Genomic DNA, 15,565 nt, shown 5'->3' with positions numbered 1-15,565 from the left:
CATGGAATTTTCCAGAACTTTCATGTAATATTAAAAATAAAAAGAACATTCTGAAAGAATCAAGGACAGTCCTTTCTAGAAATTAAAAGAACTTAATAATATTTGCATTATGTCTCAAAACTAAATCAGTAAACAATGATTTACCTCAGCGGAAAATTACATATACATAACATTATCAGTTAAGACTTTAATTACATCTTTAGAAATAAAAATAAGTCAACAAATGTGTCGAGAAATGTTATGCCGTTTCTTACGTCATTGGTCCTTGTATGACTTACTTTAATTTGGAATGTTTTGCTTCATTTTGCGTTATTGCCTCTCATATATTTACTACATTTGTTTTGTTTCTCTGTTCAGAAATAAATGAGTGCTTATCTAACCCTTGCACCGGCCCTACTTCTTCTTGTATTAATACCGAAGGAAGTTTCTTCTGTACCTGCGGCTCAAGATATGAACTGGACTACTATAAGACAACATGTATAGGTAAACGGAGTTAGAAGTGATATAAATAACGCATGTCCATTTTGACTGGATTTATAAATATGTTCATTCATTCGGTGAAGTATGGTGTCAATGTTCTGGTCAACTCTTTACCAATTAAGATTTAAATTACATCTTTAGAAATAAACGAATGTGTCGACAAATTTGATGCCGTTTATGTTATTGGTGCCGTTGAAATTTGTGTGAAATCTGTTTATACATATATAAATTAATGAATCAATTTTTTGGTATGTTTTGCTTCGTTTTGCGTTATTGCCTTCTGTATTTTTTACTAAATTTGTTTTATTTCTGTATTCAGATAAAGACGAGTGCTCTGGTTTTCCTTGCGACGGTCCTGCTGATTGTTCTAATACCTTTGGGAGTTTCTACTGTACATGCGATTCAGGATTTGAACTGACAACTCCGACAAAATGTGAAGGTACACTGAGTTAGAAGTAATAACAGTTTTATGATGATTATATGATATTATATGATAACAATAACAAACTATCCAACTAATTTTACACAGATTTAGAAACATATACACATGCAGATACAACAAATATTGAAAATCTACACTGCTTAACTGGCACAATTTTAAGGTAATAATTCACATTTACTACAAGTCATGAGCTGCTTCTTTAAGAGTATGTCTGAAAAATGAATGTCCAACTGGGTCCAGTAGCTATTACTCTAACACCCTAGGAGGGTTTACTTGTTCTTGCGGTTCTTGTTACGAGTTGATATTTGGTACTCATTTTAAAGGTAGGTTTCAAAAGCTTAAAGCATCAGCTGGACCCGAAGTGGGTAAGCTTTCCACTGGATCATTTTGACCATCACCTTGGCCTTATGTTTTGTTGTAAATGTTCAAAAATACGTATAATTTTTTTCAAACTATAAAATCATACATGTGATAAGATCAGAATCCCAAAACTGGAGGTTTGCCATTTTTCATCTGGAGGTGGGGTCTCAAAACTGGAGTTTTTTATCGACATAAATTAAGCACGCGGACACAAACTTAAGAGACAAAATTCAACATTTTAGGCCACACAATAACGCATAAGTCTACACCAGAAGAAACAATCCCCATATATCTTGATTTGAATTTTAACAGAGTTATGTCACTTTTTAACTTAATCTTTTGGTTAAAGTTTTATATATATAATGTCCAATATCTCTGTTACATTCAAAGCTATTGACTATTATGCCCCTTTTACTGGCAAAGCTTTAATTGCCCCGTTTACTCGCAGACTTTCTTAACAGATAAAATTTGTTGAAACAAAGTCTCAGTTTAGGTCTGAAATGGTGGTGAATATGCATTAACATTATTCTACTCGAGGACTGAAAAAAAAAACGACGCTCTAAATTGGTCTGAACACAACTGATAAATTATGTAAATTCCTTACCCCACTCACTTTCGTATAAAAATACTGATCATTAATGATTTTGACATGAAAAACAGAAAACAGAAATGCATCATCATGTATTTACCCTTAGCAAAGTAATGTAGATTGATGTTATCAAATAAATGAGTGTGTGTTTTCATCCAAGTTTCAATAAAACAAGTCTGATTTTAGGAGCAAATTAATTTGGTAAACATTGGAAGAAAATGGCGTAACTGCATAAGGGGAAATAACATTCATGTTCTAAAAATAGTAATGGGTTGGTTTTTCCAAGAAATATTTACGTGATTTTGTTACCAACAAAACTTTTCTTTGAATAATCAAAAATTCATTTCAGCTGGGAATTATTTCTTATGACTGGGAGTTTTTTGCTTCAGTTGGTAAAAACTGGAGCCTACTTGACAAATGGCATTGAGAATGGGCTGATATTCGGCCGTGAGACAGATGGAAAAGGTCCTGCTTGTCTAATCCTTTATCAAAACAAACAATTAATCATGTTATCAAAATTCACCTGTGAAAAACAACTCTCTCCTCCAGCTACATGTGTGTCAAACATGTATAATACACAACAGTCGGTGACACTTTGATTTACTGTGTAAACATGTTTGGCACTCCTCGGTAATTATCAACCCAGTCATAGTATTGATTTTTTTTTTTTTTTTTTTTTTTTTGAAAACCGGGAGAATTAAGGTTTTGGTTGGGATTTTGACCCTCCCACGTGGGAGATAAAATTTGTGCGTACGCAGTTCTACATAGATTCAGTGATGCAGCTTGTATGTTGAACTTGTGCATGTCTAATTCTGATGTAAACTTCTAAAAACAAATTGTGTCTGTCGACAGAGCTTACAAATGGTTACTGCTGTATAGCAGGTTAATTCTGCGGAATTTTATTTCTGCTAAATCTGCGGGTGGAGGCTGTCACGCAGAAATAACAGTTGGATGACTTCAGTACAATGTATTGTAATACAAAACATCCGTAGGAATAGACATCTGCGGGCTTTTTACTATTCTTACGGGAGAGCCGTAAGAATAGACCGTAAGAATAGCCACTTCCTAGAAAAATTGACAAGAACATACAACCCTGTATGTCGTACAGAGGTCCTTGAAAATCGCAACAAGGTCCTGGAAAAGTCCTTAAATTTCATAGAGATGAAAGTGTGGGAACCCTGTTTGCAAGTGTATATCACAAAACTCTCTAGGTTTATGAAAAAGTAAACAAACTAACTAATGTGTGTTGTAACTGAATGGACTGTGAACGTACTATGTACTACATTTTGCATTTGTATATATTTGTAAATAAATTGTAAATTTTTCTACCAGCAGTGTTACATTTCATGAAAATGTCTTTCAGAAATGAATTACCAGTACTAGACTTACAGTATTTATTTTTAACTCTGATTTTTTATCATGCACAGTAATGAAAAGAAATCAGATTTAAACATAAATCAGCTGCGCCAACTTCACTGTCCTAGATTCTGACCCAGTTATTGCCACCAAGACATAACTGACGAGAACGATATGCATTTGAGTCGTTAATTATGACATAGTAAAATGTGGTAGCTATTTCCCATGCACATAGTTTATTTCCGGTTTATGCAAACCGCAAAAATAAATTCCTGCTTTTCTCGAAGGTCGCATAAATAAACAAGAGGGTCAGGATGACCCTGAATCGCTCACCTGAGTAATATGAGCCACATGATTCAAACTGATCCTAAAATATAAAGAAAGTAGGTCAGTAGGTCACATTTTTGGTCACTGAAAGTCAGTTTGAAGATCTGTGTGCTTAAGGTAACTTGACATGAACAAACAAGATGGCGTCACGAAATTAGGGTTGGTCACATTATTTACTCGAATAGACAATATGCTGCTACAGAGGTCTAAAGATGCATTTTAATTATTTAATACACACATAAACAATTGTAAAAATGCATTTAATTTATAAAATTATAAAATCAAATGTTCTGAAACTCACCATTAAAACTAGTCAATTTTTGTGCGCATTTTGCGGAAAAGTTATGTATGATATCCAAACTGAAAATAATTTATATCCTCATATCTTTGAATATGTCCGTCAGGTGCTCCACCTATGAACAAAAGAACTTTTCCACTGAGTTTTATGCTTTATGTTTTAACTGTACATGTCATCCAAATTTCAAGGTTGTATCTTAAAAAAAAACAAGAAAATAGGTCAGTAGGTCAAGGTCACAGTCAGGTGACCCCTAATCACTTGGGGTCATCAGGTAATTATAATTAAACCGTCTAAGAACTATGATCTAATAATTTTAAGTACTTTTTCCTATATAACTCGTAACAAGTGACCCCCAGGGCGGGGCCTCTTTTCATCCAAGGGGTATAATTTGAACAATCTTGTAAGAGATCCACTAGGCAATGCTACACACCAAATATCAAAAGTCCTAGGTCTTGAATTTTAGGACAAGGTTTTTTGATTAAAAATAAAAACTTGATACCCCCGGGGCAGGGCCTCTTTTCACCCCAGGGTAATAATTTGAACAATTTTGGTAGAGGACTACAAGGCAATACAACATACCAAATATCAAAAGCCTAGGCCTTGCAGTTTCAGACAAGAATATTTTTTTTTAAATTCCTATAGAAGTCTATGTAAAACTGGAGAACCCCAGGGCAGGGCCTCTTTTCCCTCCAGGTTAATGATTTGAACCATTTTGGTAGAGGACCACAAGGCAATGCTACATACCAAATATCAAAGGCCTAGGTCTTGAGGTTTTAGACAAGAAGATTTTTAAGTTGTTTCCTATATAACTCTATGCAAAACTTGGGACCCCCCCCCCCCCCCCCCAGGGGCATAATTTGAACAATTTTCATAGAGGACCATTAGATGATGTCACATGCCAAATATCAAGGCTTTTTCCTTTCGGTTGCCATGGCAACCAGAGTTCTGCATGGAATTCAATTCTTTGAAAAATTTTGAAAGGGGACCACCCAAGGATCATTCCTGTGAAGTTTGGTGTAATTCTGCCCAGCAGATTTCAAGAAGAAGATTTTTTTAGAAATTGTTGACGGATGGACGACGCACGACGGACATGAGCGGGCACAAAAAATGCAGACATAAACTAGGCCCATTTTAGGACAAAACCGCAGAATTTTTTGCCCACAGAATTAATCCGCTATACGGTATTTTGAAATTATGTACAAAATGTACATACCATGGTGCCAGCATTTTATCAGTCTTAAACATGGAATTTTGGCAAATTTCATTTTACTGTTATATTAACCTTTAGCCTGCTGGCGGCATATGTTTATGCCCTTGCAACCAGTGTAGACCAAGATCAGCATGCACGCCTGTACAGACTGATCATCATATATAATTTAATGAATTAGTATTATAAATTTGGAATGTTTTGCTTCATTTTTCGTTATTGCCTCTCGTATTCTTTACTAAATTTGTTTTATTTCTCTGTTCAGATATAAACGAGTGCTCAAATAACCCTTGCGACGGCCCTACTGTTTCTTGTACTAATACCGAAGGAACTTTCTACTGTACCTGCGGCTCAGGATATGAACTGGACTTTCAGACATGTAAAGGTAAACTGAGTTAGAAGTGATATAAATAACGCATGTCCATTTTGACTGGATTTATAAATATGTTCATTCATTCGGTGAAGTATGGTGTCAATGTTCTGGTCAACTCTTTATCAATTAAGATTTAAATTACATCTTTAGAAATAAACGAATGTGTCGACAAATGTAATGCCATCTCTTACATTATTGGTGCTCTTTTGACTTACTAAATTTGTGTGAAATCTGTTTATACATATACAAATTAATGAATTAATTTTATGTGGAATGTTTTGCATTGATTTGCGTTATTGCCTCCCGTATATTTGTTATAAGTCCCCTCCTGGTTGAAAACCAGTTTCGGGGACTATAGGAATGCGCTTTTCCATCCATTATTCCGTCCTTCCATCAGTCCGCAATTTCGTGTCCGGTCCATAACTCTGTCTTCCATGAAGGGATTTTAATATTACTTAGCACAAATGTTCACCATGATAAGACAACGTGTCATGCGCAAACCCCGGACCCTTAGCTTAAAGGCCAAGGTCACAATTGGAGGTCACAGGTCAACAGGGCTTTTTTCCTGTCCGGTCCATAACTCTGCCATCCATGAAGGGATTTTAATATTATTTGGCACCAGTCTACCTCATAATCAGACGATGTGTCGTGCATGACTTTCAGACCACTAGCTCAAAGGTCAAGGTCACACTTGGCAGTCAGATGTTAACATGGCATGAACAGGGTCTATTTCGTGTCCAGTCCATAACTCTGTCATTCAGTAAGGGATTTTAATATCACTTGGCACAAATGTTCCCCATGATGAGACGACGTGTCATGTCCCGGACCCCTGTCTCAAAGGTCAAGGTCACAATTGGAGGTCAAATGTCAAATGGGCTTTTTTTAAAACAACTTTTACCGTGCCGTTTTTTTTTTATAAATTTTGTATAACTTATGGTATCCCCTCAAGCTCAAGTAGAGACAAATTTCAAAGTGATGGCCACTACACAAAACATTTGCAGAGAACTCATTTTACCATTAATTTTAATAAAAGAAACATCAAACTATTGGTAAACAATTATGAAACATAAAATAAAAATTTCAATATCATTTTATCTAGGGTTCCTCAAGTAAACGGATTTAATGATACAGAATTCTATCTTCAGCATTGGAAGGTCGAATCCTGTGTTTGTGTTTTGAATTTTGCTTATTTCATTCAAAAATAACCTTGGGGCAGAAGTAAAACCTACCTAAATTTCTTTCATGATATGTTATCTAAAGAGTGAAAGCAACTTAGAGAACTTTTACCGCATGTAACACAATATTTTTAAAGATGTGTAACTCTACCCCTTCTGTTTAAGTAGTAAATTCACTTTGAACAGCAAGAAATCGCTTATCAAATTGATTTTTTTCATTTTTTGTAAATAAATCAATTATAAGTCTTGAAAGAAGTAAAAACTTACTAGAAAAAAGGAAAATAAGAGAAAAAAATTTGCCCCCCCTGAGAATTGCAATAAAAGTAGGTTTATGGTAGGAATTGAATACTCTTCAAGAAGGAGGTACTCTATTACGCCTCTACTACCTTAAGGTATCGCTGCCTGGTAAGGAGTTTTTTTTTAAATTTGTGGATTCAGAAAAACAAAAGAATTACAATAATTACTACACAACCACAGAATTAAAATTCAATTTGCAAATACAGCTGCTAGTGTAAAGAAATTTGCCATGACGGGCGTATATTGTGACATTCAGGCACTCTTGATTTTTTGTTGTTTTTTTTTTACTAAAAATAACTTATATGATATCTTTTTGATAATCGACCAAACTATAGGTTTTTATACATACAAATTTTAATCCAAGTGTTTTGTTTATATGTTTTTGTTATAACATATTGTATATATATATAGAGGATTTTTGTTTGTTTTAGTGTAAGATCGAAATATATTTCACCAAGTGAACAGTGTAATGAAATTTTTTCACAAGTGGCGCAGCCACGAGTGAAAATTTAAATTATGGTGTTCACGAGTGAAATATATTTCGATCTTACACTGAAATAAATTTTCTATTTATTTTATGCTTTTTTAATGGTTTTAACCAAAATATATTCAGTTTGCCCGTGCAACGTCACGTGCATCACATCATAACATGATAATGTCGTGACGTCGGGATGTTTTTGTAGAAAAAACTATAAATAGTTCTATAACGTTTTCTGATTTCTTTGACATTTTATTATGATAAAATGTACATATTTATGATCCTTTTATTATTAGCTCACCTGAGCCAGGCTCATGGCGAGCTATTGTGACCGCTCAATGTCCGTTGTGCGGTGTGCGTCGTGTGTCCGTCAACATTTTCTAAAAAAAGTCTTCTTCTTGAAAACCACTGGGCAGAATTACACCAAACTTCACAGGAATGATCCTTGGACGGTCCCCTTTCAAAAATGTTCAAAGAATTGAATTCCATGCAGAACTCTGGTTGCCATGGCAACCGAAAGGAAAAACTTAAAAAAATCTTCTTGTCCAAAACCACAGGGCCTAGGGCTTTGATATCTGGTTTGTAGCATCATCTAGTGGTCCTCTACCAAAATTTTTCAAATTATCCCCCTAGGGTCAAATATGGCCCCGCCCCGGGGGGTCACATGGTTTATATAGACTTATATAGGGAAAACTTTGAAAATCTTCTTGTACAAAACCACACGGCCTAGGGCTTTGATATTTGGTATGTAGCATCATCTAGTAGTCCTCTACCAAGATTGTTCAAATTATCCCTCTATGGTCAAATATGGCCCCGCCCCCGGGGTCCCAAGTTTTACATAGACTTATATGTAAAAAAGTTTAAAAATCTTCTTGTCTGAAACCACAACACTTAGACCTTTGATATTTGGTTTGTAGCATTGTCTTATGGTCCTCAACTAAAATTGTTAAAATTGTACCCCTGGGGTGAAAAGAGGCCCTGCCCTGGGGGTCCAAGGTTTTATATAGACTTGTATAGGAAAAAAACTTAGAAAATGTTCTTGTCTGAAACCATAAGACATATGCTTTTGATATTTGGTATGATGCATTGTCTAGTAGTCCTCTACCAAATTGTTCAAATTGTGTCCCTGGGGTTAAAAGAGGCCCGCCCTGGGGTCACTTAGTTACTATGTGAGTTATATAGGAAAAAAAAACTAAAAAATCATTTGATCCTATTTCAAAGACAGTTTAATAATAATTACCTGATGACCCCAAGTAATATGATGTCACTTGACTGTAACCTTGACCTGACCTACTTTCTTGTTTTTTTAAGATACAGCCTTGAAATTTTGCTGACATACACAGTTTTGCACACCAATCGTAAAACTGATTATCATTGACCATGAATGTGACCTACTGACTTTCTTAATATTTTATCATCAGTTTGATCTTTGAAGCATGTAGCTCATATTACTCAGGTGAGCGATCCAGGGTCATCATGACCCTCTTGTTTTTATACATCTTTACTGAAGAATATTTTGCAAGGAATTTCCTATCATTTATAATTCATATCATTTCGCATTCAAATGTATTTCCGTACCAATGAAAAATAAAAATGATATTTTCACTGTTTGAAACAGTGAAAATATCAATTTTATTTCATTGATAAATTTCAGTATTTCACAGAAGAGTATAAAATAAAGTTCAATATTGTTTATACATTGTTGGTAGGTATCATTTCATTATGTTATACTGCGTAAAAAATTTAGTTTGTTATCCCCTGCTGATGAAATCGGGACAGTCTAATATCTCTCTTACTATTAAAGCTTTTGACTTGAAACTCAAAATAGTTATTTACTATCAAAGTCTACACCAGGAGAAACAATCCCCATAACTCTGATTTGAATTTTGACAGAACTATGCCCCTTTTTAACTTAGAATTTTTGGTTAAAGTTTTTGATAAAGTCAAATATCTCAGTTACTATCAAAGCTATTGAATCTTAAAATACTTATTAACCATCAAATTCTACACCAGAAGAAACAATCCCCATAACACTGTTTTGAATTTTGACAGAATTATGCCCCTTTTTTAAACTTAGAATTTTTTGTTAAATTTTTAAATAAAGTCAAATATCTCTGTTACTGTTAAAGCTTTTGACTTGAAACTCAAAATACTTATTTACTATCAAAATCTACACCAGGAGACACAATTCCAATAACTCTGATTTGAATTTTGACAGAATTATGCCCCTTTTTAACTTAGAATTTTTAGTTAGAGTTTTTAATAGTCAAATATCTCTGTTACTATCAAAGCGTTTGACTTGAAACTTAAAATGCTTGTTTACCGCCAAAGTCTACACCAGGAGACACAATCCCCATAACTCTGATTTGAATTTTGACAGAATTATGTCCCTTTTTAACTTAGAATTTTTTGTTAAAATTTTTGAGAAGTCAAATATCTCTGTTACTATTAAAGCTTTTGACTTGAAACTCAAAATAGTTATTAACTATTAAAGTCTACACCAGGAGACACAATTTCCATAACTCTGATTTAAATTTTGACAGAGTTATGCCCCTTTTAACTTGATTTTTTTTTTCTGGCAAAGCTCTAATTCAGAGTCAAGCACTGAGAAAAGTCGAGCGCGCTGTCTTACGGACAGCTCTTGTTTTAATATCATTGAGAGTTTATACATTATATTAGTAATGCAACAGTTGTTTACCATCCTAAGCTGACTCTGTATATCAAGAAACATTTATAACTCCATCCTGTAAGAATTATGGCCCTTTTTGGACTTAGAAAATCATGGGTAGAACAATATTTCTATTATACAGAGACCAAAAAAAAAAAAAGAATCAGATGAGCGTTTGCACCCGCAAGGCGGCGCTCTTGTTAATAATTTTTATCAGTGATCAAATGTTGATACTGGTTTATATTGTATTGAAACATGCATATAATTTAGCTTGGTAACTCATACATTTTGGCCATTTTGTGTTCAAAATACAATTATCTATACACGAGGAAAACAGGAAAAAAATCTATAGAACAGTTTTTCAAAATTAAAAAAAAACAACAACATTCTTTACTATGAGTATTTTTCATTGAAAAAGTTCACAAAAGTGAATATGAAACAAGGTTTGTTTTTTCATTTATACCCATTATTGTACAATATAGAATTACAAATATAGTATATAATAAAATCTGTAAAAAGAATAAACCTTATTATGCTGTCTTGATGCATACATTGTATTTTGGTTGGTATTTATAAAAAAAAAGCAGAAAATTATGAAAACGTTGAAAAATCGCTAGCTGTTTCAGCAACAACTGGTGTGTTCAAAACAATTATTCTAAAAAACAAGCCTGGTGACCCATTGTTTTTATTTGCTCATTGTTTTTATTTGCTCATTGTTAAGCCTGGTGACCCGTTGTTTTTATTTGCTCATTGTTTTAGCTCATTGTTTTTATTTGCTCATTGTTTTTATTTGCTCATTGTGTTTAGCTCATTGTTTTTATTTGCTCATTGTTAAGCCTGGTGACCCATTGTTTTTATTTGCTCATTGTTTTAGCTCATTGTTTTTAGCTCATTGTTTTTATTTGTTCATTGTTTTTATTTGCTCATTTTTTAGCTCATTGTTTTTATTTGCTCATTGTTTTTAGCTCATTGTTTTTATTTGCTCATTGTTTTTATGCTCATTGTTTTTATTTGCTCACTGTTTTTAGCTCATTGTTTTTATTTGCTCATTGTTTTTAGCTCATTGTTTTTATTTGCTCATTGTTTTTAGCACAAATTTTCATTTCATTATATGTGAATTTGAAAAAAAAATCTGTTAAAAGATAAAGGTTATAGGAGTTCTCTTAAAACCTAAAATTGGTCTAAAACTACACTTCTAGCTATTGGAGTCCTCTAAAAAAGGATAGGTGTTAACCTCAACATATATGTAATTTACATTTTACATTATACATTTTTTTCAGATTTGGATGAATGTTTGAACTCCCCCTGTGATCAGATATGCACCAACGTTATTGGAAGCTATAGATGTGCATGCGTGCATGGTTATAAATTGGTTGGCGGTTCAGATTGTGAAGGTAACAGATATTTCTAAGCTACTATAAGTGAACTGTTGCGAAAACTCTCATCTGGTGTCGCCGGTGTCTGCCCATTCACATTTTCTTTTTTCGACATCTCTTTTTAAACCCTACTTTGAAGTTGATGTAACTGTGTAATGCTCCTTGCCTAGTCCACAAACGGTTTTGTTTGGTTGCACATAGGAGCAACAAGCTAAGAACTGGAAAAAAATCTCATTTTCATCTCAAAGATTTCACAATATGTTTCTTGATTGAACATCAAGGCAGTGATCCCTTTCCCAGAACACAGTCTCCCGAAACTAAACCCACAGCAGCAGCGTATGTTAATATGAGCTGCACCTTGAGAAAACCAACATGGTGTTTTTGCGACCAGAATGGATCCAGACCAGCCTGCTCATCCGCGCAGTCTGGTCAGGATCCATGTACGCTTTCAAAGCCTATTGCAATTAGAGAAACCGTTAGCGAACAGCATAGATCTTGACCAGATTGCGCAGATGTGATCCAGGCTGGTCGCAAAGCCACTGTGTTGGTTTTCTCAAGGTGCCGCTCAAATTAATATTTAAATAGTCACATTCAATTCTGTTATTCCAATGTGAACAAATATAAACATGCTGTGAAAGATGCAAAGCAGCAGCATATGTATAACAAATAGACAACAATGACAAAACAGACACATTAAGGAACACTCAACCACAATGACAAAAAAGAGACTTTAAGGGACAATTTACAACAATGGCAAAACAGACACATTAAAGAACTATCAACCATAATGACAAAACAGTCACATTAAGGAACAATAAAAAACTATGAAAAAACAGTCACATTAAGGAACAATGAACCACAATGACAAAACAGACACATTGAGGAACAATCAACCACAATGACAAAACAGTCACATTGTGGAACAACCAACCACAATGACAAAACAGTCACATTGAGAAACAGTCAAGCACAATGACAAAACAGACACATTGTGGAACAATCAACCACAATGACAAAACAGTCACATTGTGGAACAACCAACCACAATGACAAAACAGTCACATTGTGGAACAACCAACCACAATGACAAAACAGTCACATTGAGAAACAATCAACCACAATGACAAAACAGTCACATTGTGGAACAACCAACCACAATGACAAAACAGACACATTGTGGAACAATCAACCACAATGACAAAACAGTCACATTGTGGAACAACCAACCACAATGACAAAACAGTCACATTGTGGAACAACCAACCACAATGACAAAACAGTCACATTGTGGAACAATCAACCACAATGGCAAAACAGTCACATTGAGAAACAGTCAAGCACAATGACAAAACAGACACATTGTGGAACAATCAACCACAATGACAAAACAGTCACATTGTGGAACAACCAACCACAATGACAAAACAGTCACATTGTGGAACAATCAACCACAATGGCAAAACAGTCACATTGTGGAACAACCAACCACAATGACAAAACAGTCACATTGAGAAACAGTCAACCACAATGACAAAACAGACACATTGTGGAACAGTCAACCACAATGACAAAACAGTCACATTGAGGAACAGTCAACCACAATGACAAAACAGACACATTGAGGAACAATCAACCACGATGACAGAACAGTCACATTGAGGAACAGTCAACCACAATGACGAAACAGTCACATTGTGGAACAACCAACCACAATGACAAAACAGTCACATTTAGAAACAGTCAACCACAATGACAAAACAGTCACATTGAGGAACAGTCAACCACAATGACAAAACAGACACATTGAGGAACAATCAACCACGATGACAGAACAGTCACATTGAGGAACAATCAGCCACAATGATAAAACAGACACATTGTGGAACAATCAACCACAATGACGAAACAGTCACATTGTGGAACAGTCAACCACAATGACAAAACAGACACATTGAGGAACAATCAACCACAATGACAAAACAGACACATTGTGGAACAATCAACCACAGTGACGAAATAGTCACATTGTGGAACAACCAACCACAATGACAAAACAGCCACATTGAGAAACAGTCAACCACAATGACAAAACAGACACATTGTGGAACAGTCAACCACAATGACAAAACAGTCACATTGAGGAACAGTCAACCACAATGACAAAACAGACACATTGTGGAACAGTCAACCACAATGACAAAACAGTCACATTGAGGAACAGTCAACCACAATGACAAAACAGACACATTGTGGAACAGTCAACCACAATGACAAAACAGTCACATTGAGGAACAGTCAACCACAATGACAAAACAGTCACATTGAGGGACAATCAACCACAATGACAGAACAGTCACATTGAGGAACAATCGAGAACAATTATGGGATTGATATAATGAAATTTATCACATGTTTGACGTCATGGGAGTGTAATAAAACCATTATATAAAATGTTATTACACTAATGTAATAAAGCTTTGACGTCGATGTTGTTAATAGTATATAAGTCTGCTCAAATTAACTTGTTTATATAGAAAAAGAAAGAAGTAGTTTTGATGTTTTGACGGGAAAAGCTAACCTGTGATAAAAAGATATTACATTTGTGACTTTCCACATTAGTTTTATTGAACTCCTTTTATAAATTTATTATGAAAAGACAATCATGTAATATCCTCTATATAACACTGTGGTATTGTACAATAGGAAAAAGAAAACTGAGAACATGTGTTGTATGTTGCAGTGATAGAGTCAAGTTAATAGAGCTTGACTTAAAAATGTTGAATGTGCCCTGAATGCTATATTAACCACTACATACTTTTATTGTTTGTTCTGATAAAGCGTGTGAGGACTTACAGAAAATAAAATCATTTTTCTAACTATTCTTTAGATATTGATGAGTGCAGCTTAATTCCGGACGTTTGTGGGCCTAACGTTGGATGTAAGAATGGTGCCGGAACTTATTACTGCGAAAATTGTTCTGGTTATAAGAACTTATGTAATTGTTCGACAAGTAAGTATTATTGATGTACAAACTGTTTTAAATATTTTTGCTGCATGTTTCTTACATCGCAAATCATGATTTGGTTGTTGTGCACGTTTTTTTTATTCTGGCAGCGTCATAACCGAAGGTTGTTCTGCACCTTTCTTGCACAGGACGTCATGGCCAAAGGTTGTCTTGCACCTTTCTTGCGCAGGAAGTCATGGCCAGAGGTTGTTCTGCACTTTTCTTGCATAGGACGTCTTGGTCAAAGGTTGTTCTGCACCTTTCTTGCACAGGACGTAATGGCAAAGGTTGTTCTGCACCTTTTATTACCAAAGGGTTCTTCTGTACGTTCCTGGCAAAGGAACTCTTTGTCTAAGGTTGTTCCACAGGATTCTTGCATTGGAAGTCATGGCTAGTTTGTTCTGCAAATTTCTTGCACTACAAGTCATGTCTAAAGATTTTTCTGCAAATTTCTTGCACTAGAAGTCATGGCTAAAGTTTGTTCTGCAAATTTCTTTCACTAGAAGTCATGGCTAAAGTTTGTGCTGCAAATTTCTTGCACTAGAAGTCATGGCTAAAGTTTGTTCTGCAAATTTCTTTCACTAGAAGTCATGGCTAAAGTTTGTTCTGCAAATTTCTTGCACTAGAAGTCATGGCTAAAGTTTGTTCTGCAAATTTCTTTCACTAGAAGTCACTGATTAATGCTGTTTTGCACGTCTTGTCACTACACATCATGGCTAAGTGTGATTCTGCATGCCTTAAAGCATCATGATATACGAATGAGAAGTAGGGTCGTGTTCACGATTGTTTGCTGAACTACTTTGAATAATGTCTTTGGAAATATAAGAAGAATAATTGATTAAATTTTTCACAGTTGTATATTTACGAAAATTCCATTAAAAGAAGGAGTAGGCAAAAGTGTTGTTGTCTAAAGATGCAGAAGTGGTTGTTTTTATATGAAATATAAAACAAATCTTATTTAGTGACATTTATTCAATACAATTCAGAATGCATAGAACATGCTTACATGAACATAGAATTACATTACATGTATAGGCAAAATATTTGAATATTTTAAGGAGAGGAACTATTTTAGAATTCTATCGTTCCAATCCTTTTCCTATTGTGTGTAGTCATGTCAGTTGTCATTCTTAAA

The 15,565-nt window shown here is 34.6% G+C and overlaps 1 protein-coding gene across 2 annotated transcripts in view; it reads left to right on the top strand.

Annotated features, from left to right (window-relative positions):
• Positions 1 to 15,565, top strand: part of LOC123539365 (latent-transforming growth factor beta-binding protein 2-like) — a 35,524-nt gene that overhangs the window by 18,690 nt on the left and 1,269 nt on the right. For both annotated transcript variants that reach the window (XM_053529628.1, XM_053529629.1), the window contains exons 14-18: positions 358 to 483; positions 800 to 919; positions 5,325 to 5,444; positions 11,331 to 11,444; positions 14,314 to 14,436. In XM_053529628.1, coding sequence (XP_053385603.1) covers positions 358 to 483; positions 800 to 919; positions 5,325 to 5,444; positions 11,331 to 11,444; positions 14,314 to 14,436 — 603 coding nt within the window. The remainder of the gene's footprint in view (positions 1 to 357; positions 484 to 799; positions 920 to 5,324; positions 5,445 to 11,330; positions 11,445 to 14,313; positions 14,437 to 15,565) is intronic.

The sequence above is a fragment of the Mercenaria mercenaria genome, chromosome 18 (assembly GCF_021730395.1).
Source record: "Mercenaria mercenaria strain notata chromosome 18, MADL_Memer_1, whole genome shotgun sequence".
NCBI lineage: Eukaryota > Metazoa > Mollusca > Bivalvia > Venerida > Veneridae > Mercenaria > Mercenaria mercenaria.
The sequence above is the reverse complement of the archived record's forward strand: the minus strand, read 5'-3'. Positions and strand labels throughout refer to the sequence as shown.